Genomic DNA, 25,686 nt, shown 5'->3' with positions numbered 1-25,686 from the left:
TTTATTTGCCTTTCTCTCTCAAAATAAATAAAAATTTTAGTCAGTCATGGTGGCACACACCTTTAATCCCAGAACTTGAGAGGTAGAGGTAAGTGGATCGCTTTGAGTTCAAGGCCACCCTGAGACTACATAGTGAATTCCAGGTCAGCCAGAGCTAGAGTGAGACCCTACCTTGAAAAAGAAATAATAAAAAAGCCAAAACACTGAGGAATGTCACAGTTGAGCGTTCTTTCTGTGCTACCTTGGCAAGGAAACGTTCTTCTTCGTAACGGACCCCTTGCTTAGCCCACCTGTGTGTTGTCCATCGAGTATTCAGTGGCATTGTATCCAGGGAAATCTAATGAGAAAAAAGAAAACAGCTGGTCTCAGAGTGAACCTGAATCCAGCACCTCTCCTGCATCCTTCTTCCATAGCCCTGTTTCCCCGCCAAGGAGCCCGGCCACACCCAGAAGCCCGTGGACGGGGGCTTTCCTCACGCCGTGGTTCTCCATGATTTCCCAGCAGGTAAGGACGTGATTAGCACATTGATCGAGCCCTAGGATCCCCCTTCTTCATTTCCTGTGCCTGTGGAATCCTAGATTGGACATGTCCTCCTGTCCATCACTCTGCTTTCAGGAAGGGTCACCTGCCCCCTGACCATTCCAGAAAAGCTTAGCCATCAACCCTGGCCTTGAAACTCCAGAGAGAGAGAGAAGCAGACTATGTCCTGTACAAATGAAAAATGGCCAACTGCTTATTACCAGATGTGTCCTCGTTAACTCAAAATAATGGGTACTAGTTAGTAATTGTGATGAAGTGAATTTCATAAGTGAAGTTCATTTCTCCTAAGAATTGGCTTAGCCACTACCTACCTGTGATATTAAAATATTAAATCTTGGGATAGAGAGATGGCTTAACAGTTAAGCACTCTCCTGTGAAGCCTAAGGACCCCAGTTCGAGGCTGGATTCCCCAGAGCCCATGTTAGCCAGATGCACAAGGGGACGCACGTGTCTGGAGTTCATTTGCAGTGGCTGGAGGCCCTGGTGTGCCCATTCTCTCTCTTTCTCTCTGACTCTTTCTCTTTGTTGCTCTCAAATAAATAAAAATAAACAAAAAAATTAAAATATATGTATATATTAAATCTTGAGCCGGGCGTGGTGGCACACGCCTTTTAATCCCAGCACTCGGGAGGTGTAGGGTAAGCGGATCGCTATGAGTTCAAGGCCACCCTGAGACCACATAGTGAATTCCAGGTCAGCCTGAGCTAGAGCGAGACCCTACCTCAAAAACAAACAACATGAAATCTTAAAAGACTGGAGACATGGCTCAGTGGATAAAGTGTTTATAGCACAAGCATGGGTACCTGAGTTCAGATCCCTAGACCTCCACAAAGCCAGATGCTGTAATAGGCACTTGTAGCCCCACAACGAAATGGGGGACAGGAAAGCTGCCAAGAAAGTTGCAGAGCAGCTATCTTATCAGACGCAGAGATGAACAAGAGACCCTGCCTTAAGTAAGGTGGAAGACAAAGATACCTGAGGTGGTTCACTGACCACACACACACACACAAACATGCATACAAATACACCAATTTTTTAAAAATTTTGTTACCATTTTTTTTAGTTAGAGTGAGCAAGAATTGGCATGCCAGGGCCTCCAGCCACTGCAATTGAACTCCAGATGTGTGCACCGTCTTGTGCACATGTGCAACTTGGCACGCTTGCCTCACTTTATGCATCTGGCTTACATGGGATCTGGAGAGTTGAACATGGATCCTTAGGCTTCACCGGCAAGTGCCTTAACTGCTAAGCCATCTCTCCAGCCCTAATTTTGTAATCATTTTTAAATACATTTTATATCTAAGGAAATAAGTAAAATTTTACAAAACCTTTGTTTACAACCTCTTTTTGGCCCCTGCAAATTTTTGTTGCCTGCAAATTCACCTGCTGGACTGGAGAAATGGTTTAGTGGTTAAGGCATTTGCCTGCAAAGCCAAAGGACCCACGTCAACCAGATGCCCAAGGTGGTGCATGCATCTGGAGTTAATTTAGTGGATGAAGATCCTGTGCACCCATTCTCGCCCTCTTTATCTGCTTCTTTCTGTCTTTAAAATAAGTAAGATACAATAAAAATTTAAAAAATTAGTTGCTAAAGAGTTATTGTACTGCCTTAGTTAATATTTGAGGTTGAAATAATTTTTAAGCATGTCCAAGAATGATGATAACAATATCATACCATGTCTACAGAACCCTTTCATTATTCAGTGTGTTTGGGGCAAGAGATTTGTACTGGCACAGTAGAAATCCTTAAATGCCATGGTACTTTAAAAAAAACTGTTTCCCATCAATATATTCATAGATAATTTGTTACTAAAGGGGGCAAACTCATAATATCAATTTATTTTTAAATTATAAAAAGTAAATTTGATTAGTATAATCCATCCTCAGAACCAGCAGGCTGCACTGATCAGTAGACAGAACTGAGTGCTCCTTTTTCTCTAATCAAATCTACAACCAGGGTCATTTATCAGAGGTAACTAATTTTATATTATAGAGGAAGCCGACGATTTGAATCTTACATGTGGAGAAACTGTTTATCTTCTCGAAAAAATAGATGCAGAATGGTACAGAGGGAAATGTAGAAACCAGACCGGATTGTTTCCTGCCAACTACGTCAAAGTCATTGTAAGTGGGTCATGCTTATTATAGTCGGTCATTCACCCTGGGGTTCAATGAGACTTGCAGGTAGGAAAATCTAACCCGGTCCTATATTCTCTGTCTTCCGTCAATTCATTCGGCACTTGGAAAATCCAAAAAAATAAGTACTTGCTTAACTAAGTTATGACTAATAATTATTATATTATGAGACCTTGAAACATAGTGCTTAAATGCTGTCTAAATTCTAGAGTGCAAGACCACCACAGGAAAGTTGGTAAAACAGTTAACCTTGGGGGGTTAAGTACTTTAGGATATATATTCACTCTTTTTTTTTGTTGTTGTTTGGTTTTGGTTTGGTTTTAAATATTTTATTTTAATTTATTTATTAGAGAGGGAGGAAGAGAGAGAACGGGCCAAGGCCTTCTAGCCACTGCAAACGAACTCCAGATGCATGTGCCACCATGTGCTTTAGGCTTACGTGGGATCTGGAGAATCAAATCTGGGTCCTTAGGCTTTGCTGGCAAGTGCCTTAACCACTAAGCCAGCTCTCCAGCCCTTTTGTTGTTGTTTTTTGAGATAGAGTCTCACTGTAGCCCTGGCTGACTGGGAATTCACTATGTACTCTCAAAGCAGCCTTGAACTCATGGTGATCCTCAGCCTCCCAAGTGCTGGGATTAAAGGCGTGTGCCACCATGCCCACCTTATATGTTCATTCTTTGAGGTATTTAGTGGACATGAGTTAAATGGTACCATATTCCTGAAGAGTTGGTTTTGGAGCCTATGGTCCCAAATCAAATTGTGAATACTAAAATACTTGCATTGGAGGTAGTGGTCCATTCATGGTCTTTCACAAAATAGTTTCAGATCAAATTGGGGGAAAAGCCATGTTGAATTATCAGAATTTTATAGCGTCTCACCACCTAGCCTTGGAACACATGCTAGTATGTTACAGCTTTTAGTGCTAAGCCTGAATGGTTATGAAACATGGGGCTCAAACAAGGCTGTCCCTCCAGCACATGTGCCAGTAGGGAAAGTATGACTTAGCCCCAAACATAAAAATATTAATGCAGCTAGACCTATAAGTTAACAGCTTATTTGGGAGGGGAAAAGAAAAACCAATAATTTGCCTTTACATCAGAAACTTAGAAAACCAGTATGACATCAGATCTGTATTTTTCAAATAGAAATGAGTCTGAGTCTCTTAGATTACAAATGTAGGCCTTAAAAATTGCCCTGTGTATATGTGGCCTGATTCTGTGGAGAAGTCCGGCCACATTCCCTAGATTAATATTAGGAGTGATGTTCATTTTAACACTCTTCCTCATTTTTCTCCTGCCCAATGGAGCAGTGCTTTCAACAGTACAATTACCACACTGAAATCAATCACACCGAATCTGCCCCGTTATTAGTACAAATGTTATTTCTAAGCCCACAAGTTTAAAAAATTGTTTTAAAACTTCAAACTTATAAGATTCATCAAGATGGGCACTGACCTAATGAATACAGACCTTATAGCCTTAAGCAATTTCAGACTAAATGCACATGGCCAAAGGTCTGATTACAGCCCTGCTCAATGAGCCTATAAATGATGCCTATCCACTAGCTGCTTGTTTCCTACAAGTTCCTTTTTTTTTTTTTCCCTGCCCTATCTATATTGAAGGGAAGAAAAATATTCCAAAGTTACGAATGTGGAGAGAATCCTCAAGTTTGATCAGATGAACGCATTGCTGGCAGAATGATGTCAATGTGCTATGGAAGCAAGTAAAAGATAAAGGAGGGTTATACCACAGGCTCTTCTCCCCCACATTACCCTGTAGGCAAGCTCTCACTGGTGGAGCTTCGGCTGGTCTCTGCCTTGCTACTGCCTCATCCTTCTAAGTGCTGGTATTACAGGAGTAAACCACCATGCCCACCTGAAGCTCTTTATTTCTAAAACCCAATTCAGGATTCTTCTGTTTAGTGCCTATGCTAACAGGTTCAACGCTGTTTGCTTTCAATTGTGCATTTTGTAAATGCATGGCCTTGAATTCATCTTACTAAATTATGAAAACAAAATACAAGTGTTACCCATGGTTTTGTCTTTACTAGGTTGACATTCCAGAAGGAGGAAATGGGAAAAGAGAATCAGTTTCATCTCATGGAGTTAAGTAAGTTTCCTTTGTGTTCCTAGACACACGACAGAAGGAGGAAGCATTTCAAACATGAAGAATTACCTCGCTTAAACCTTACCACCGTGCTGTAATTCTGAGAAAAACTTTGCTGTTTAAAAATGATAGTGGGAGCCAGGCTTAGTGTCACATGCCTTTAATCCCAGCACTTCGGGAGGCAGAGGTAGGAGGGTTACCATGAGTTCAAGGCCACCCTGAGACTACATAGTGAATTCCAGGTCAGGCTGGGCTAGAGTGAGACCCTACCTCAGAAAACCAAAAAAAAAAAAAAAAAGTGGGGACTGGAGAGATGGCTTAGTGGGTAAGGCACTTGCCTGCAAAGCCAAAGGACCCAGGTTCAATTCCCCAGGACCCACATAAGCCAGATGCACAAGGTGGTGCATGCATCTGGAGTTCATTCGCAGTAGCTGGATGCCCTGGCACACCCATTCTCTCTCTCTCTCTTCTTCTCTCTGCCTCTTTCTCTCAAATAACTAAATAAATTTTAAAATAATGATAGTGGGTTAAAATTATAATGAGCAGTCACAGAGTGGCTGAGTAGTAGAGTACTTACCTAGCAAATGTATGAGGCCCTGGGTTCAAGTACCAGCAGTTAAGAAGACTAAGAGACGAAAGAGTTAAGCTGAAGGGATCTTCCTATATGTGTAAAGACCTTTCCATGAGTTTATATACCCTTTTATGCATTGTTGTAACTCTTCTGTGATTTAAAACCCTGCCACAGTGCAGCTTTATATTCTAGTTAAATGAGCAAATTAATAGAATTCACTACCTGGTGAAGACTGTAAACCTGTCTATGAATAGGTCAGGAGACGTACGGAGATGTTCCCCGGGGACCTGAGAAACGAAATGCAAAGGTTATCACAAACAAGAACACTTGGGATGCCGCGGCAGCCCAAGCCTGCTTCAGGATCAGGTTTCTGCTCTGAGCAGCAGGCACCCCTGCGAGCAGGTTGAACTTAAAGTGGCCTTGAATCACCATTGATCCATTGATCCCAGTACACTGGAATTTGATTCCAGCAAGGGCCAGCTTCTCCCTTCTGGCAATTGTTTCTCCTTTTTGTGATGGAAACTTCCTTCCTGTGGTCTCCAATCAAAGGTTTGGTCTCAACCCACACCAAACTGGGTGAGGGACCCCTTTTATCTCTGCTTGTCTTTTATTTTCAGTCACAATTGCAGATCAATTAAGGGTTGTTCCAAGTCTCAGAAATGAAAGCTTTTGGAAGGAGAGATTATGTGTTTTCTTTTTTTAAATTTTTTATTTATTTATTTGAGAGCGACAGACACAGAGAGAAAGACAGATAGAGGGAGAGAGAGAATGGGCGCGCCAGGGCTTCCAGCCTCTGCAAACGAGCTCCAGACGCGTGCGCCCCCTTGTGCATCTGGCTAACGTGGGACCTGGGGAACCGAGCCTCGAACCGGGGTCCTTAGGCTTCACAGGCAAGCGCTTAACCGCTAAGCCATCTCTCCAGCCCAGATTATGTGTTTTCAAATGCCAAGTTTCTGTTTTCTTTAAACCATCTCCTAACTTGAAGGCTGTGTATCTCCAGGCTTGGCTCACTGATGGCTTCAGCCCGTCTTGAATAGCTCTTCTGCTCAGCTGAGGCCTATTGCTGTCTGATGCTTGAGAAGTTTGATGTCTTGCCCTGAGGATCTCAGGGGGTGTACTCCTAAACCCAGTATATTTGCGATTGAAAGGGTTCAGGCTGGGCCGGCGCTTGCGTGGGTCCAGGGAAGCAAGCATGAGGAGTCTAGAGAGATTCTGTCATGAAGGAAAAACAACCCAAAGATAGTTGTGCAGTGTAAACTAACCACTGAGCTGCTTCTCTAGAACTCTCACCTTGAACTTTAGCCTTTCTGAGTGACTACATTCACCATCTGAAAATTAACACCAGCATTTAGACCTGGAACTTAATTTTCATGGAACAAGTATGCCTGGTTCCCTATTAGAAACAGGACAAACATTGAAAGACTGAGGGCTGGAGAGATGGCTCAGTGGTTAAAGGCACTTCTTTGCAAAGCTTAACAGCCTGGGTTTGATTCCCAAGTACCCACGTAAAGTCAGAGGCACAGGGTACCCAGTGGAAGAATGCTCTGGCAATGCCCATTCTCCCATTCGCTCTCTCCTTGCAAATAATCAATTTATTGAAAGATTTATGGAAGTTCAGAGTATTTTAAAAGTTGATTCAGGGCTGGAGAGATGGCTTAGAAGTTAGTTAAGCACTTGCCTGTGAAGCCTAAGGACCCCAGTTCAAGGCTCAATTCCCCAGGACCCACGTTAGCCAGATGCGCAAGGAGGTGCATGCTTCTGGAGTTCATTTGCAGTGGCTGGAGGCCCTGGCGTGCCCATTCTCTCTCTCTCCCTCTCTCTATCTGCCTCTTTCTCTCTCTGCCTATCATTCTCAAATAAATAAATAAATATAAACAAATATTTTTTTAGAAAAAGTTGATACTGTGTGGAGGAAAGGCTGGGCAAGTAGCTTAGTTGGTAGAGTGTTTGCCTTACATGTATGAGAGCCTAGGTTTGATCCTGGCACCAGAAGAAAATAAAAGTAACATAAGAAACCCTTACTGTGTTTTGTAAAGCAAGATGTTGCCCAATTCTAGAATTGAAAGTAAAGTCAATTAAGGTCTAAGAAAGGAAGTGGGAGGGAGGGAGAAAGAGAAGGAGGGAAGGGAAGGGAAGGGAAGGGAAGGGAAGGGAAGGGAAGGGAAGGGAAGGGAAGGGAAGGGAAGGGAAAGGAGGGGAAGAAGAAGGGGCAGGGAGGGGATGGGAAGAGGAGGGGAAAGGAAGGAAAAGGGACCTCCAGTTTAACCCATCAATGTATTTCTCTTTGTTCAGAGGCCTAAGATGTGTTGCTCGGTTTGAATACATTGGAGACCAGAAAGATGAGTTAAGTTTCTCAGAGGGAGAAGTAATTCTTCTTAAAGAGTATGTGAATGAGGAATGGGCTAGAGGAGAGCTTCAAGACAGAACGGGGATCTTCCCACTGAACTTTGTGGAGCTTCTGGACGATGGTCCAATCCCTGGTGCAAACACTTCAAGTGAGTAGAGGGGGCGTTTGTTATGTCACATCCTAGTGCAAGTAACTGATGATATGATAGCATGTAAGTGCCAAAGAACCCATTTGCCTTGTTTGTTTGGTTTTGGTTTTTCTGAGGTAGGGTCTCACTCTAGCCCAGTCTGTCTGGGATTCACTATGTAGTCTCAGGGTGGCCTCGAACTCACAGTGATCCTCCTACTTCTGCCTCCCGAGTGCTGGGATTAAAGGCGTGTGCCACCAGGCCCGGCTCAGACGTCTTGTTTTTAACATAGAAGAAAAAAATTATTTCAAATGCTGTGGGAGAGTCAGTATTATAGTCATCTCTCAAAACGCTACTTTTGGGGCTTAGTAGCTAAGGCATTTGCCTGCAAAGCCAAAGGACCCAGGTTTGATTCCTCAGGACCCACGTTAGCCAGATGCACAAGGGGGCGCACATGTCGAGTTCATTTGCAGTGGCTGGAGGCCCTGGCGTGCCCATTCTCTCTCTCCCTCGCTCTTTCTCTGTTAAATAAACAAAATTTAAAAAAAAAAAAAAAAAGCTACTTTTGGGCTGTGTAAACACGAGAGCCTGACTGTCCTGAGTTCAGTTTCCCAGCACCCACCTAAAACACCTGAGTCCCAGTCATGTGATGAGTGGACACTGGAGAATCGCTGGGGCTCACTGGTCAGTCAGTCTGCAGTTCTGTGTTCAGTGAGAGGCTCAATGTCAAGGAAGCGCATGGATAAGCAAAACAGAAGGACAGCCAGTGTTCTGTGGCCTCCACACACACACAGCCACACACATATGCCCAAAAGAGGCCACTCTGTGGTTTTAAATAATTAGCACTAGCCCCATGTGAGAATGGCAAAGACTTTTAACACAAATCAACCATATAGCTTAATGAATGTATGTCCTTCAGTTTCCAGTGAAGTAAACAGTCCCAAAGGGGAACTTAAAGTCAAGGAAATGTGGCTGACACGAAAAGACTCTGGGTCTAGACTCCCAGACTGTTCATCTCACTCCAACCTAACAGTTTTCCTCCAGTAAGATCTGGTCGGGCCTTTCGTTGACATTCTGATGTTTCTTACTTTCTTTTATGTAGGCACAAAGATACCACCAAAGACCAAAAATGAAGATTCTGCCTCAAATTCTCAGGTAGGCTGCTTGAATAAATAACTATAAGATAGCCAGATATAACACCTTGGAGAGATACTGAAATTAAACTTATGAAGAGAAAATAATATAAAAGCAACATTTTTCATGTCATATAGCAAGTGTTTACAATAAAGTAGGTTGGTATAATATTCTACATAGAACTCATACAAAGACGTGCAGACCCTAATAGAAAACGGAGAAAAATAAGGTACAGTGGGGTACACTGAAGACCCAGATACGCAAGAGGCTGAGGCAGGAAGTTCACTTATGCAAGGCTATAGTTCACTGTGCCTACCAGGTGTCCACAGCAAGTTGGACATCACCATGGTGACCTCCTAAGAGAAGAACACCACCAGGTTGCTTATGCTGGTCAGCAGCACCTATGAAGGAGGTACATTCCAGTCTGAGAAACAGTGAGACCTCCTGCTTAATAGGACATAAAGAGAAGAAAACAAGGGAGGAGCCCAGTTTGTTGATTCTGAAGCAAGATGATCAGGAATTCAAGGACAAACTGGGCTACATCGTGAGTTCAAGGCCAGCCAGGGCAGCAGAGCTATTTGGAAAACATACTAGGCTTCATAACAAGACTGTGTCTTAAAGAAAGGAAGGAAGGAAGGAAGGGAGGGAGGGAGGAAAAGAAAAGAAAAGAAAAGAAAAGAAAAGAAAAGAAAAGAAAAGAAAAGAAAAGAAAAAGAGAGGAGGAGAGGGGAGGGAAGGGAAGGGAAGGGAAGGGAAGGGAAGGGAAGGGAAGGGAAGGGAAGGGAAGGGAAGGGAAGGGAAGGGAAGGGAAGGGAAGGGAAGGGAAGCAAGAGAAGAGGGGACTGGAGAGATGGCTTAGCGATTAAGCGCTTTGTCTGTGAAGCCTAAGGACCCCAGTTCCAGGCTCAATTCCCCAGGACCCACGTAAGCCAGATGCACAAAGTAGCACATGCATTTGGAGTTCGTTTGCAGTGTTCGGAGGCCCTGGCGTGCCCATTCTCTCTCTCTCTCTCTCTCTTTCTCTCTCTCTCTCTCTCTGCCTCTTTCTCTCTCTGTCTGTCACTTGCAAATAAATAAATAAAAATAAACAACAAAAATTTGAAGAAAAAAAAGGAGGAGGAGGAGAGGAAGAAGACAGAGAGATGGAGAAAAAGTTAAAGGAGAAAAGAAAGAAACTGGATGCGGTGGTTCACATCTATAATCCTAACAATGAAGAGGCTAAAACAGGAAAATCACCATGGGTTCAAAACCAGCCTGGGTTGCAGAGGGAGACATTATGAAGGAAAGAGAAGAGTTAAAGAGAAGGAAGGAAAAAGAAAGAGAAATGAAGAAAAAAAAGAGGAATGAAAAAAGAAAAAAGGAAAAGAAGAGATGAGACACAACTGGAAAATGCAATTTTAAGAGGATACAATAAACAGATAATACAGAAAAATACTTAACCTTACAAGTAATCAAGGAAACATATAGTAGCAATAAAATACCATTTAACCTTACAAGTAACAAAGATTTAGTGCAAGTAACAAATGTGTGTGAAAATGAGACTATTTTATATAGATTTTATGCGATTATTATGACTTAGCACACTAACAAATGACAAAACATCAGATAAAATTTTAGTCACAAATCTGTCGTAGTGGCACACACCATTAATCCCAGCACTCTGGAGGTTAAGGTATAAGAATTGCTGTTAGTAAACTGGGCGTGGTGGTGCCTGCCTTTAATCATAGCATTTGGGAGGCAGAGATAGGAGGATTACCCCATTCTAGGCCAGCCTGAGACTACATAGTGAATTCCCGGTCAGCTTGAACTAGAGTGAGACCCTCCCTTGAAAAAACAAACAAACAAAAACAAAAGGAATGAAAGAAAAAGAATTGCTGTGTGTTCAAGGCCAGCCTGTGACTACACTGTGAATTCTAAGTCAGCCGGCAAGACCCTACCTCAAAAAAACAAAGCAAAAAATTTAGTCACAAAGATGTTCATAATGGTGTTAGTGTGATAGGAAAAGGTTGGAAACAACCTAAATGTGACCATTATTGGGAGAATATTCTGAAGCTATGAAAAACTAGATTTATAAGATAAATGCCATGGGAAGACAACATATTAAAGAGAAGGGGGATATAAAATTGAACATACAGCATTAAAAACTGAAAGAAGGGCGGGCGGGCTGGAGAGATGGCACAGTCGCTATGGTGCTTGCCTGTGAAGCCTACGGACTCAGGTTTGATGCTCCAATACCCATGTAAGTCAGATGCACAAGGTGGCGCATGCACCTGGAGTTCATTTGCAGTGGTTAGAGGCCTCGATGCGCCCATTCTCTCTGTCTGCCTCTTCTAGAATAAATAAGTAAAATATTAAAAAACAAAGAAAATAAGCTGTAAGGAATTGTGCTTAAATTGTTAACCTCAAATCGCTTCTAGGCATAAGATGTTATATGTGGGCAGGCTTTCCCCTGATTATTTATACATTTCTGAACTTTCCAAATGTTTGGAAAGATGGCTCAATGGTTAAAGGCACCTGCTTGCTAAACCTGACAACCTGGGTTCGGTTCCCAAGCCGCTTATATAAGTTGGTTGCAACAAGCAGCTCAAGCATCTGGCATTTGTTTGCAGTAGCAGGAGACCCTGGTGTGCCTCTCCCCTGCACGCACGCGCACACACACACACACACACACACACACACACACACACACGTATGCGAATAAATAAAATTTTTAATTTAGGGCTGAAAAGATGGCTCAACAGTGAAAAGCGCTTGTTTGCAAAGCCTTCCCACCTGGGTTCAGTTCTCCAGTACCCAGGTAAAGCCAGATACCCAAAGTGGAACATGCATCTGGAGTTCGTTTGCAACAGCAAGAGGCCCTGATGTGCCCAACACACATTCTGTCGCTTGCTCGCTCTCCTTGCAAATAAATAAGGATGCAAATTAAAATTTTCAAACAGTAAAAAGCTAGTGTAAACTTTTGTTTCTGACACTTAATAGCAACAGAGTAATTTAAAGAAGTCTTCAGGCTTTGAGCTTTTGTGACCCCTGAGCTTTTGTTTTTTTAGGCACGGAAGAACTCAAATTTGAAAGGAAACCTCCCATTTTCAGCACTCTTGCTTTGTTACAGGATCTCAGTCTTTCTGGAGAATGGTGCAAGGCCCTTCACAGTTTCACCGCCGAGACCAGCGATGACTTATCCTTCAAAAGGGGAGACCGGATCCTGGTCCTCGAGCGCCTGGACTCTGACTGGTACCGCGGCCGACTGCATGACCGAGAGGGGACCTTCCCAGCAGTGTTTGTACAGCCCTGCCCAGGTACCACGGCTTACCCGTCAAGGGGAGCCCCAGGCCTTTCACACAGCATCTCCTCCTGTTCTCTCTGGCCATGCTCAGTCTGAGTTACTTGTCTGCATCTAGAAGACTGGATTCTTAAAGTCTTCAAGGACAAGTGTGTCAGAGTAATAGAGAAAAAAAAGATTTTAAAAAGTCTTCACCAAGTCATGGCAAGTTTTGTCTATTTAATATACTTTGTACAAAGCAAACAACTAAATATGTCTTTTTTGCGAGTTAAATTAAGTTCAAAATTAATTGATAATATTCTGTTCTGCAAGTAATAAGGAGAGCCAGGTGTGGTGGCATACACCTTTAATTCCAGCACTTGGGGGGGGGGTAAGGAAGGGGGGTCACTGTGAATTTGAGACTAGCCTGGATTAGAGTAAATTCCAGTTAGCCTGGACTAAAGGGAGACCCTGCTTCAGAAATAGAAAAGGAAGGAAGGAAGGAAGGAAGGAAGGAAGGAAGGAAGGAAGGAAGGAAGGAAGGAAGGAAGGAAGGAAGGAAGGAAGGAAGGAAGGAAGGGAAGGAAGGAAGGAAGGAAGGAAGAAAGAAAGAAAGAAAGAAAGAAAGAAAGGAAGGAAGGAAGGAAGGAAGAAAGAAAGAAAGAAAGAAAGAAAGAAAGAAAGAAAGAAAGAAAGAAAGAAAGAAAGAGGGGCTGCAGAAATGGTTCAGCGGTTAAGGTGCTTGTCTGTAAAGCCTAATGACCCAAGTTCAATTTCCCAGTACCCATATAAATAGGCCAGATGCACAAAGTGGCACATGCATCTGGAGTGCATTTGCAGTGGCTGGAGGCCCTGGTGTGCTTATTCCCCCCCCCCCCCGCCCCACACACACCCCCTCTCTGCTGGGTATGGTGGCACACGCCTTTAATCCTAGCACTTGGGAAGCTGAGGTAGAGGATCACTGAGTTCAAAGCCAGCTTGAGACTATACGGTGAATTCTAGGTCAGCCTGGGCTAGAGCAAGACTCTACCTACAAAAGCCAAAAAGAAAGAATGAGAGAAAAATGAAAGTCACAGGAAAGTTCTCAAAAGGTTTAATTTTTGTTTTGCTTCATTGTTTTTCTGTACATTTGAGGGTGTTGTCTTTACAGCTGAAGCAAAAAGTACGTCTGCCACAGCTCTGAAGGGGAGGAAGGCAAAAGCCTTGTATGATTTCCACGGGGAGAATGATGATGAGTTGTCTTTCAAGGTCAGAATATGTGTCTTCATTTTGTGTAGTGAGTTGGTGAGGGAGGGGCTATGCTTGTTTCTGTGTGTGTGTGTGTGTGTGTGTGTGTGTGTGTGTGTGTGTGTGCACGTGCGCGCATGCATATGTGTGTGAGTGCCCATGCCAAGTCATGCTCATGCATGTGGGGGCCAGAGGTCAACATCAGGCATCCTCCCCCCTACTTTCCAGCATATTTCTTTTTTTTTAAGATTTATTTTATTTATTTGAGAGCGACAGAGAAACAGGCAGAGAGAGAGAGAGAGAGAGGGAGAATAGGCGCACCAGGGCCTCCAGCCTCCACACATGAACTCCAGATGCCTGCGCCACCTTGTGCATCTGGCTAACGTGGGTCCTGGGGAATCGAGCCTTGAACTAGGGTTCTTATGCTTCATAGGCAAGCGCTTAACCACTAAGCCATTCCTCCAGCCCTCCAGCATATTTCTTTAGGCAGGGTCGCTCACTGATTCCACTAGACTAGCTAGCCAGCAAGTCCTAGAGATCCTTTCTTTACCTTCCCAGCGCTGAGATTGTACGCACGCATCCGGCTTGTAAAAGGTTTCCTAGGATCCGAAGTCAGGTCCTTGTGCTTCCCCACTGAGCCACCTCACCAGCCCCAGAGTGCATATCTTATACCTGCATTGAGCCCTGCAAACTCTTTTTCTTGATATTTTATCTATTCATTTGCAAGGAGAAGGAGGGAGGAAGGGAGACGGACAGACACCAGGGCAAACTAACTCCAGATGCATGTACTACTTTGTGCATCTGGCTCTACGTGGGTACTTGGGAGTCAAACCCAGGTCACTAGGAATTGCAGGTAAGTGCCTTAACCACTGAGTCATCTCCCCAGTCCCATACAAATTCTTCAGTGTAGAACATCTTGATGGAATATTGATCATTACTTAAGAAAGAAGCAACATCAGACCCTGATTCTAAGGGTGGAGAGAGAGCTGGGCATGTTGTCACAGGCCTGTATCTCAGCACTCAGGAGGCAGAAGGTTCAAGTATTCACGACCAACCGGAACTTGAACTCACCAGCCCCAGATTACATAGTCAAGTATTCAAGACCTCGTCTCAAAAAAAAAAAAAGAAAGAAAAAGTTAAAAAATAGGGCTGATGCCAGGAGTGGTGGCTCATGCCTTGAATCCCAGCACTTGGGAAGCTGAGGTAGGAGGATCACTATGACTTCGAGGCCACCCTGAGACTACATAGTTAATTCCAGGTAAGCCTGGGCTAAAGTGAGACCCTACCTCAAACCCCCCCCCAAAAAAATAGGGCTCATAATTTATATTGTCAATTAGTATTTAGGGACCAAGAGGAAACCTTAGCTTAATAACCCTACAGTCCTCAGTTCCTTATGTCTTCACCTTATGCCATCAGTTCTCAGTAATATGGGAGTTGTCATTCGTAGCCTGTGTGAAGGGTGAGTCCCCATCATGGCTCTCACCATCTGCTGCTAATATGGCTGAAATTAATGGAGAAAGCACATGGCCCTGGTTACACTTTGCCATTGTAACCTCCTAAGTCACTGTACTCTTGTCCATGAAAAGGATTGACCTAAGCCGGGCATGATGGCGCACACCTTTAATCCCAGCACTCTGGAGGCAGGGGTAGGAGGAATTGCTGTGAGTTCCAGGCCACCCTGAGACTACATAGTGAATTCCAGGTCAGCCTGGGTTAGAGTGAAACCCTACCTCGAAATACTAAAAACAAAAGCCTTGACCTGGGCTTTGGGGAAATAATAGCCCCCCCAAAGGGATATAACCCTAATCCTCCTTCACAAAGAAACACCTTGTGTTTTCAATGTGGAATTAGTGTGTGACCCTGTTTCTGCTTCCTAGTCTATCCATGGTCAAAGGACAACACCCAGAGCAGTGTTCGGGGACTGTGCTGTGGGAAGGGGGGTCGTATTGTGTTGTAGTCACTGCTGTGTCAACAGCCTGTGTGTGGCCTGAGGGGTGAAATCTCCACCCTTTAATGTGTTTGGTCACAGGAGAAAATTGAGAGCCTCCAGGAGTAACTGGACAAGATGAGACTCAGACAAGGTCTGCAGTGTGAGCAAAAAGGGCATCCTCGGGCTGGAGAGATGGCTTAGTACTTAAGGCACTTGCCTTCAAAGCCAAAGGACCCAGGTTCGACTCCCCAGGACCCACATTAGCCAGATGCACAAGGGGCCGCACACATCTGGAGTTCTTTTGCAGTGGCTGGAGTCCCTGGTGTGCTCATTCATTCTCTCTCTGTCTCTCTCTCTGCCTATTTCTGTATCTTTCAAATAAATAAATAAAAATAAAATATTTTTTAAAAAGGTCATCCTTAGTTGTACGCACACACTGGGAGTAATTGCTGAGTGTCGGTGAAAGGTTGCACTCTTTTCTATTCTGTGGTAGTTTTCCTGCATTCTGAGAATGTTCTGGCTTTTACATTAAAATGTCATTTCTATATAAATTGGTATTTCTTCCGAACTCTATGGAAACTATGTAAAATCCAGTGGGTAACCTTGAATGAGTTCCTGTGTTCTTTCCCATTGCAAACTCTAGGGTCCCCATAGCTTGTGGTTGGGTATATGAGCCTTATTACCACACAGGATTTGAATCCTTCTCCTGTACTAGTTATGCATGCAATGCTGGCAAGTTACCTGCTCTGAACTTCAGTTTCCAGGCTGGAAAGATGGCTTAGTGGTTAAGGTGCTTGCTAACAAAGCCAAAGGGCCCTGCTTTGATTTTCCAGATTCCATATAAAGGTAGATGCACAAGGTGGCACATGCATCATTAGTTGGTTTGCAGTGGCTGGAGGCCCTGGTATGCCCATATGCATATTCTGGCCCCTGCAAATAAATAACAGTGGCTGGAGGCCCTGACCCATATTCATTCATTCTTTCTCTCCCTCTCTCTTTCTCTCTCTTCTTGCAAATAAATAAATAACAAAGATAGAGCTTCCTTTTATCTAAAATGAAGAAATTTATAGTCCATGCCTTTAATCCCAGCTAATGTAGGAGGATCATCAGAAGTTCAAGGCCAGCTTAGGGCTAAAGAGTGAGTTCCAGGTCAGCCTGGGCTAGTGTGAGATCCTCCCTGGAAAACCCTCTCCCTCCCCCGCAAAAAAAGGAAAAAGTATCTCTGAGCTGAGCATGGTGGCACACCCCTTTAATCCCAGCACTTGGGAGGCAGAAGTAAGAGGATCATCATGAGTTCAAAGCCACCCTGAGACTGCATAGTGAATTCCAGGTCAGCATGGGCTACAGAGAGACCCTGCCTTGAAAAACCAAACCAACCAAACAAAAAAGTATCTCTGTAAAATGAGAATAATGGTGCCCATCCCTAACTGTATTTGTTTAAATTAATTAGTTTTCTCTAAAGACCATGGGATAGGGCACAGCACACAGGAAGCCCACACCTCACTCTTGCCAAGTCCTCACATAAATGTCGCCACCCGTGTACCCTCTTAGATTGCCCTCATGAGTTAGCAACTCCACAATTTCTGCCCCCCTTCTTTGAGCTTCTTGATTGGTCTTCTCTCTCTGCAATGGGGCCTTTATTATTATAATATATAGTGGACATGACGTAATGCAATATATAATGTTCAGAACCCCATCTGACATGCGCTCCACAAATACTTGTTAGATGGAAATATATGCATGTATATATGAATGATTTTTTTTTTTTAATTAAAGAGGGACTATTTCAGTAGGAGTGCGTAAGATATAAGGGGCAGGGGGTTTGAGGAAAAGAGACCTGCAGGTAGATGGTGTCATACCTCACCCTTAAGGTTTATCATTTAATCCTCTCTGCAAATCGAGAGTTGTATAAAGATAAGTTTATCCCGCTGCTCCAGGTGGGCATGCTTAGCCTCAGCAGAAACCAACAATTATTCCCAACTCCTGTCTTCTTACAGGCTGGAGCTGTAATAACAGAGCTGGAGCTCGTAGATGATGACTGGATGAGCGGAGAGCTATTGGGGAAATCTGGAATATTTCCCAAAAACTACGTTCAGTTTCTACACGTCAGCTGAAGGTGAAGGCTGAGTCTTCCTGGGCACGAGAACTCACTTGACTCTCACTTTGACTATCAGATGTTTTGCACTATTTTTTTTTTTTTTTTTTACCAGAAAGAAATATCTAAGATGTACATGGTACACTACAATTTTCTGAAGGCAGTAAACTTCTGGAGTGTGTAGCTAGCTAGCTTTTGTCCACGGTAGAAAGATGCACATGGAAAGCTGTGAGGACCCTTGTAGCAGGCTGCACAAAGCAGACCATCTCCCCCAGAGGAAAGGAGAAGGCGGGTGGTATCCTGGCCACGTGGGGAGGCTGGCACTCAGACGCCTGCTTGAATCAGTGCACATGAATTAACCCTACTTCTTCATTTTTTTACTTTAGTCCAAAAATAGGACATTTGACATTCTACATGCTGTAACTATCGGGACATGAATGGTAATCAGAATTTCATTTTTGATATTCAGATTAATTCTAACAGCTTGAGTGCACTAAGCCTTGGTTCCCAGGGCAAGTGCTTTGCTTCCAAATGGATGGTTCGGTAACCAGTGGAGCACTGGTCAGCATGTGGGGGAGTCAGCTCATGCTCCCTGTGTTTCCTTCCCGTCTGTCCAGGCAGGGACCTCAAGAGGATGTGTCTTACTTAGTCACGAGAACCAAAACCATCCTTAAAATGCCTTGTTAATACAACTAATCTATCCACATATGTGCCATACTTAGTTCATTCCTTGGTAGATACTTTATGTTAACAGGGTTATTATAAAACACATTTTCTGAATCTACAATCATTCCTTTGACAATTACTGGTACCCAAAGGAAAATTCATTTTCCTTGCATTACCCCAGTAATCTATAAAAGCTGTGTCTCGTTATGCTACTGCACTATGAATCACATATAGTATCTTAGAACACAGGGCAACTGTTAGGATGAAAAACAGTGCCAGCCCACGTAGCTCATTTCCTGTCCATATAATCAGAAGGAAAAATAATCTAAGAGGACTGAAGGCTGGTACCGTTTTTTCCTCCAGCTCATCTCTGCACAATTATTAGAGTAAATAAAAGACCACTTTCCTGCCGTCCATTGTCATACATTCTAAGGTCAAGATAAAAGTGGCTGTTGCATGACTGAATCAATTACAGTTTATGAGCTTAAGCCAAATAGGTTGAAGACAATCTTCCTGACAGATCAGTGGACTAACATTTCACTGGAAATATAGAGCACTTTCCCAACGATGTCCATGACTTTCTTCGATCTTGAAGAAGAGTTTGATATGCTGGACCACTACTTAGTTTTTGTTTGCTCAATTATCCGAAAAGCTACACAGCCAGTGGTGGCGCCATTACCTAAATGTGGGATTCTGTGAGGAAGCCCTACTTACTTTGTCTTTGCCTAAAGTTCATCTCCCTAGTATGTGGCTGCATTTTGGTTTTGGAGTTTAGAAGCTGGTGAATAAGAGAGTATGCACAAAATGCCTGTAAGTTTTCACTCAAAAGTAATTCCACGAGACTGCCATGACAAAGCATTATCCAAACTAAATTCCCCCTTGCAGCAAGCTGTGCCCAGCAGGCAAGAGCCAAGGGAATGGAGTGAGACATGAGGTATGCCTTTGCCTATGTAGTTCTAACACCTTATATTGAAGATTCTGAAAACCTATCTGTATTGGGAAAAAAATACCCTCTTAGATGTTGGCCTTCAGTGCACTAGCTGTGTATCTCTTGACAGTATAATAAACTGAATGGAACTCTGAAAGCCCCTTTCTCAGACCAGGCTTATCCTTAAAACACCAATCCTTTGCACCATACAAGTTAGGTGGATTCCTTGGTTGACTGGCTGGCTTGTTAAAGAGACAGGCAGATGAATGAAGTTCACAGCATTAATACTATCTTGTTGAAAAAAAAAAATCCATATTGAAACAAGATTCAGTTTTATGGCATCACACCCTATCATGCTTTTTTTTGTTTTGTTTTGTCTTGCCACTTAATTTCTCTGTCAACCAATACAAATAAAAAAATGTAGCCAGTATGTTCCCATACGTACTTTCTTCTGTATACTGACTGAATTCAGGGTAAAATTTAACCATGTTAAAGAGAACCACAATTCTATGCCCAGTGAATTTCATCAGAGAAATGAAAATGTGTTATTTTGTTTCCAAAATTTTTAGGTGAAAACTTGGTATTGGTCGCCTGTCAGCAGCTTTTCATCTCTGTGACACAATAGCTGGCTAGGACCGGAGACGTGCCTCAGTGGGTAAAGTGCCATGCAAGCATGAAGAGTGAGTTCTAGCCCTCAGCACTATGTAGAAGCCAGGCATAGTGGCAAGTGCCTACAATCCCAGTGCAGGGACATAGGCAGGCAGGTATGGGGACTTGCTGGTGAGCTAGCCTGTGAATTCTTGGTTCTATGAAAGACCCTGTTTTAAAAAAATTAAGAGGGGGAGCAATTGAGAAAGACACCTGACATTAACCTCTGGAACTCCACACACACGTGTCCATGTACATACATGTGCCCACATGCATACAAACATCCACATACCACACACACACACTTTACAACTTAAAGACGTAAAGATTTTGGCACATGGCTTTAAGAGTTTTCAGTCCAAAGTCAGCTGACTCCATTGCTCTGGACCTGAGGCATCAAGGCAGACAGGGTGTGATGGGAGAAGAGCTTTTCACTTTATGGCAGCTGGGAAGCAGAGAGAGAGAGAGAGAGAGAGAGAGGGAGGGGAGAGGAGACAGGGAAGGCAGGAAGGAGGAAGGGAGGGAGGGAATAAGGTTCTGCTAGAGAGATAGCTTAGCAGTTAAGATGCTTGCCTGCAAAGCCAAAGGATCCAGGTTCAATTCCCTAGTACCCACGTAAGCCAGACGCACAAAGTAGTACATGCATCTGGAGTTTATGTGCAGTGGCTAGAGGCCCTGGTGTGCCCATTGTCTCTCCCTCCCTCTTTCTCAAGTAAGCAAAGAAAAGGGACAAGGCACATGGTATTATCCATCAAAGACATGCTACAGTGAGTGACCTTCCTGCACTAACATAATAGCCTGCTCATCTGTGAATTATCAGCACCTTCGTTTGCTGAAGTTAGTGCCCTCATGACCTGGTCACCTCCCAGCAACGCCATTAGCTAGCTGGGGGACCACAGCTTTTAACGCATGAGCCTTCTGGAGAGCTCTTATATCCAAACCAAATCATATAAACCTTCAAATCCTGAATCCTGGAATTCTTATTTTTAGGTCAAAACTGGAGAAACCATTTAATATATATTACCCATAGAACACTAAATTGCAGTGTAAATTTCCTTAAAAGATGCCCTTTGGTACGTGGCTGAAGGGTAACATAATACATCTTTCATTGTGCTCATGAAAATCACAGGTCTGAAGACCATCTGTAACATCCAAAGGAAAAATATCAGCGTACTTATCAAAACTTGTTATGAGAACTGGCATTTGACCCTTAACAATCACTGTTTCATTTCTTCAGTTTCTTGAATTTAGATAAATAACACCTGAGGAAATAGTAATGGATATATGGGCCAATTGTGCAGGGATATGTTCATTTTGGTATCTTCATTAATGGTTTATATCTATTAATGTCAAATGCACATAGGCCATAAGACCCATGATTTATTGCCATTTTGAATGCCATTGAATGAATTCCTAACAGTAAGTTTTTTCAGGACGAATAGGAAGTCGTTTTCTAACTCTAAGCCTTCACTGTAATTATGGAAGGAAAAAAGAGCCTTGCTTAGAACTCCGCCGCCATCTAGTGGCGACTCCTTTAACCGCACGCTCTTCGTATTCCACCGCAGACCAGTGGGGACCAGAGCTCAGCACACACAGGTTCAGTGACTGGCCTGACGTACATCATAGTGCTTTTGATGTCCAACCCAGTGCTTTTTCATTAGTTACTCTGAAACAACGCGTTTATCTTTAGCAGTTGTGCAAGTAGAATTGATCTGTCTCATTGGCATTTAAAAATTGCAACCTCCCATACAGTTTTCATTATTAGAGTTACAAAGACCTGTCTGTAATCCTACGCTGGGGAACTTGAGGCCAAGAGGACCTTGTGAGTTTAAAGATGGCCAAGGCTACATAGTGAAACTTTTCTCCAAACAACAAGTTGGAGGGAGAGAAGGGAAGGATTGATTGCATGAAATAAACTAAAACCCTGAATTTTTCTCTTTTAAGAAAAGAAATCCACCAGGTTTGGTGGCGCACACCTTTAAACACAGCACCAGGGAGGCAGAGGTAGAAGGATCAACATGAGTTCGAGGCCACCCTGAGACTAGAGTGAATTCCAGGTCAACCTGGAAGAGAGCGAGACCCGACCTTGGGGAAAGAAAGGAATGGGAAGGGAAGGAGGGAGGGCAAAGCTGAGCATGATGGTATTTACATGGTATCCCAAGATTTGGGAGGTGGAGGCAGGGCGATTAGCAATTCAGGCCATTCTGGCTACTTATCAAATGCAAGGTCAGCCTGGGCCACCTTCAGTTGATACTGATAGAAATGTGAGCCCGTCCATCAGTGGAGATTTCCTTTTCTGTTCAATAGCGGGTGTCTGGATGCTTAGAGCCCCTGCCAAGCGCGTCAGTGAGGCTGTGTGGTAGCCAGACACCTGAAGCCTGGAGGGCAGATGAGTACAAACTGAGTCTGGAACACACTGCATGTTTTTCAGGGATCCTAAGTTCACATATGCCACAGCTTGTTTAGTTATAAACCAGGTGAAATATGGTGATATACTCAAATTAGGCAATAACTCAGTGGCATATCATTTAGAAGTAATGACCCAAGTTCACAATTTAGAAATAATACCTACTGGGTTATCCACTATATATATGTGTGTGTGTATATATATATATATATATGTGTGTGTATATATATATATATATATACATATATATATGTGTGTGTGTGTATATATATATATATATATTTTTTTTTTTTTTTTTTTTTTGAGGCAAGTCCAACAAACTAGCCCTTTTGTTTTTTTTGAGGTAGGGTTTCACTCTATCCCAGGCTGACCTGGAATTCACTATGTCAGGGTGGCCTCGAACTCACGGCGATCCTCCTGCTTCTGCCTCCCAAGTGCTGGTATTAAAGGCACACACGCCACCACGTTTGGCTAGATTGGCCTTTTTTTGAGAGTGAGAGTGAGTGAGAGAAAGAGAATTGGCATACCAAAGCCTCTAGCCTCTGCAATCAAACTACCTCACAAGTGCTGGGATTAAAGGCGTGCACCACCGCACCTGGCCCAATGCTCAAGAGCCAGGTGCGGTGGTGCACGCTCCCAGCAGAGAGGGGTCAGGGGTAGGAGGATCACTTTGAGTTCGAGGACAGCCTGAGACTAGTGAGTTCCAGATGGCCTGGACTAGAGCAAAACCTTATATCAAACAAACAAACAAACAAAAAAAAAAAGCCAGGTGAAAGATAGTGAGACACACCTGTACTGCCAGCTATTTAGGAGGCTGAGGGAGGGTCGCTTAGCCCAGAAGCTTCAACTCAAACCTGACCAGTCTGTGAGGCCCCTTATGAGAGACAGATAGACACATCCTTCATGGCCATATACCTTATTTGGAAGATGACGGGCAGTTTAGAACTTCAAGGCAAACATCCGTGGTTACATGGATTTTTGAGGCCAACCTGGACTACATAGCACTATCTCATTATATAAACAAATCAGCATTTTATTTCTCCCATCATGTGGGAGTACTTTATTGATACAGCACCCCAATCCAAAGCCTATTGTGACCCACCACACTGCTCTGCTTGCCCCCACAGTGACCCACAGCTGAAAGACTAAGGCACTACTTCCCACTTACTTTTGGCTCATGGTTTCTTGTCCATGATGAGGCAGGACCACATGGCAGGGGAAACTTTTCTTGGTGGCCTTTGGGAGACAAAAAGAAAGGGGAAAGGCCAAGATCCCAATATCCGCCCCCCCCCCCCAACTAGGTACTACCTGGTAAAGAGTATTCCCTCCCAGTAGCACCAGTCTGGGGACACCCAAGCCTTTAAGACATATGCCTTTGGAAGATATTGCAGATTTAAGAGAATCACGCATTAAATTGTTGGGATCGACATTTATGTGATACTAAGGGATTGCTAAAATGAGGCGGGGGAGGGTTAAGAGTCATTTTATATTAAAATTTTATATGCAAGGAGAAACTATGGGCACACCAGGGGCTCTTGCCACTGTAAACAAACTCCAGATCCATGTACCACTTTGTGCATCTGGCTTTAGGTAGGTACTGGGGAATCAAGCCCAGGCCTTCAAGTAAGCGCCTTAACCACAGAGCCTTCTCTCCAGTACAGAATCATTTGAGACGGCTGTAGTCCCCAGCCTGCAATGCTACTGGGAGGCGGTGGAACCTCAAAGATGTGGGTCCAAGTGGCAGTTAAGTCAGGTCAAAGAAGGCAAACCCTGCCTCCCCTTGGAAAGGGACATGGGGCACCTGGCCCCTTCCCACCTTCTGCTCCTGGCTGCCATGAGGTTAAGTGTCCTCTGCCCTAGGTCCCTCCAGCGCGCCAAGGTTTGCTGTGTCACTGCCAGCACCAAGGCAGCTGAGCCAAGTGACCACCTTGAAACTGAGTGGCACTAAGCCTGCCCTCCGTTGCAAGCTGACCATCCCACATGTTGCCAGAGAAAGCTGACCCAAGGTGCCTGCTGGAATGTGTGTGTCAAGTTTCCAAATAACCGGGTAAGAAAAAATGTCAGGCCGGGCGTGGTGGCGCACACCTTTATTTATTTATTTTTTTAAATTTTTATTTATTTGACAGCGACAGACACAGACAGAAAGACAGATAGAGGGAGAGAAAGAGAATGGGCGCGCCAGGGCTTCCAGCCTCTGCAAACGAACTCCAGACGCGTGCGCCCTCTTGTGCATCTGGCTAACGTGGGACCTGGGGAACCGAGCCTCGAACTGGGGTCCTTAGGCTTCACAGGCAAGCGCTTAACCGCTAAGCCATCTCTCCAGCCCTTTTTTTTTTTTTTTTTTAATTTTTATTTAGGCGCACACCTTTAATCCCAGCACTCGGGAGGCAGGGGTAGGAGGATCACCGTGAGTTCGAGGCTACCCTGAGTTCGAGGCTACCCTGAGACTCCATAGTGAATTCCAGGTCAGTCTGGGCCAGAGTGAGACCCTACCTGGAAAAAAAAAAACCTGGAAGTTAGTTTCTTAAATGCTGGGAGAAATCACCAGGCCCCTGAGTCAGAAACAAGAAACCTGACCACTCAGCAGAACCATTGACTGCCAAGTCCATGTATTTCCCAGGCCCCACGACCCAAAAAGAACACTTCCACTTGGGTAACCAGTATAAGCCGCCCCCCCCCCCCCGCCCAGCGGGGAGTTTACCTCATCCCACAGGGCGGGGCATAGGATACAAATGTAACCCAAAGACCTACCTGACCCCAGTGAAAAGCAGGACCATGCAGGGGCGCCTGCGCTCAGTGGCAGATGGCCACATTACAAGTCACTCACTCCTCAGCCTGATGCACTGGTTGGGCAAACTTAAGTCTTACCTGAGCATGCTTCTCTGAAGGCTCAGACATGTCATGGCTGAAGGCACAGTACTCTCCCAGGGTCCCAGACCTACTGAGAATAAATAGCTGGGGGACTTGCCTCAGATCATCAGGCTTTTTCCCAGGCCTTATCTCAACCCTTTCTGGAATTGTCATATGCTGTGACTCAGCCATTCATGTGGGACAGGAAAGGGTGGTCCAGTTGCAATGTTTAGCATAGTCAGAAAGCGAGGGACAGTGGCACACCCCTATAACCCCAGCACTTGGGAGGCTGAGGCCGGATTGCTGTAAATTCAAGCATTATCAGACCAGCCTGGGGCTAGGCTATAAACAAGCCATCTAAAAAGGGGGGTGTCAGGTACCTATGGATGGTCAGGGGTATATTCACCAAATGTGACTCTGTCCTCATGGGTGTCTTTATGAGAAAAAGCACCAACCTCATGGTCAGATGGAAGTTGTCCACAGGGCACATTAGTCTCAAGAGCCAAGTTGTACGGCCAGCACGTTATCTGACTGCAACAGCAACATCGTTACCTAAAAACTTGTCACAGTGGCAAGGCTCCATTTGTCACCCTACGAGCCTGAAGGCCCAATCTGTCTGGGACAAGCAAGGCCAGAGTCCTTATTCGGCTTGTTTACTTCAAGATAAATGTTCCTTTGGGCAGGCATCACAAGGCAGTGCATGACAGTTCTTTCCC

General features: G+C 44.1%; 1 protein-coding gene across 3 annotated transcripts in view; it reads left to right on the top strand.

Annotated features, from left to right (window-relative positions):
• Sh3d19 (SH3 domain containing 19) overlaps positions 1-19,222 on the top strand; it is a 203,679-nt gene extending 184,457 nt beyond the window's left edge. For 2 of the 3 annotated variants that reach the window (XM_045130988.1, XM_045130989.1), the window contains 8 exons: positions 414-504; positions 2,534-2,664; positions 4,726-4,784; positions 7,645-7,847; positions 8,929-8,981; positions 12,070-12,256; positions 13,370-13,467; positions 17,374-19,222. In XM_045130988.1, coding sequence (XP_044986923.1) covers positions 414-504; positions 2,534-2,664; positions 4,726-4,784; positions 7,645-7,847; positions 8,929-8,981; positions 12,070-12,256; positions 13,370-13,467; positions 17,374-17,490 — 939 coding nt within the window. In that variant the 3' untranslated portion in view covers positions 17,491-19,222. The remainder of the gene's footprint in view (positions 1-413; positions 505-2,533; positions 2,665-4,725; positions 4,785-7,644; positions 7,848-8,928; positions 8,982-12,069; positions 12,257-13,369; positions 13,468-17,373) is intronic. The other variant, XM_045130990.1, reaches the window with a different exon arrangement.
• The last annotated feature ends 6,464 nt before the right edge of the window (positions 19,223-25,686 follow it).

This window comes from Jaculus jaculus, chromosome 12 (genome assembly GCF_020740685.1).
Source record: "Jaculus jaculus isolate mJacJac1 chromosome 12, mJacJac1.mat.Y.cur, whole genome shotgun sequence".
Lineage (NCBI taxonomy): Eukaryota > Metazoa > Chordata > Mammalia > Rodentia > Dipodidae > Jaculus > Jaculus jaculus.
The sequence above is the reverse complement of the archived record's forward strand: the minus strand, read 5'-3'. Positions and strand labels throughout refer to the sequence as shown.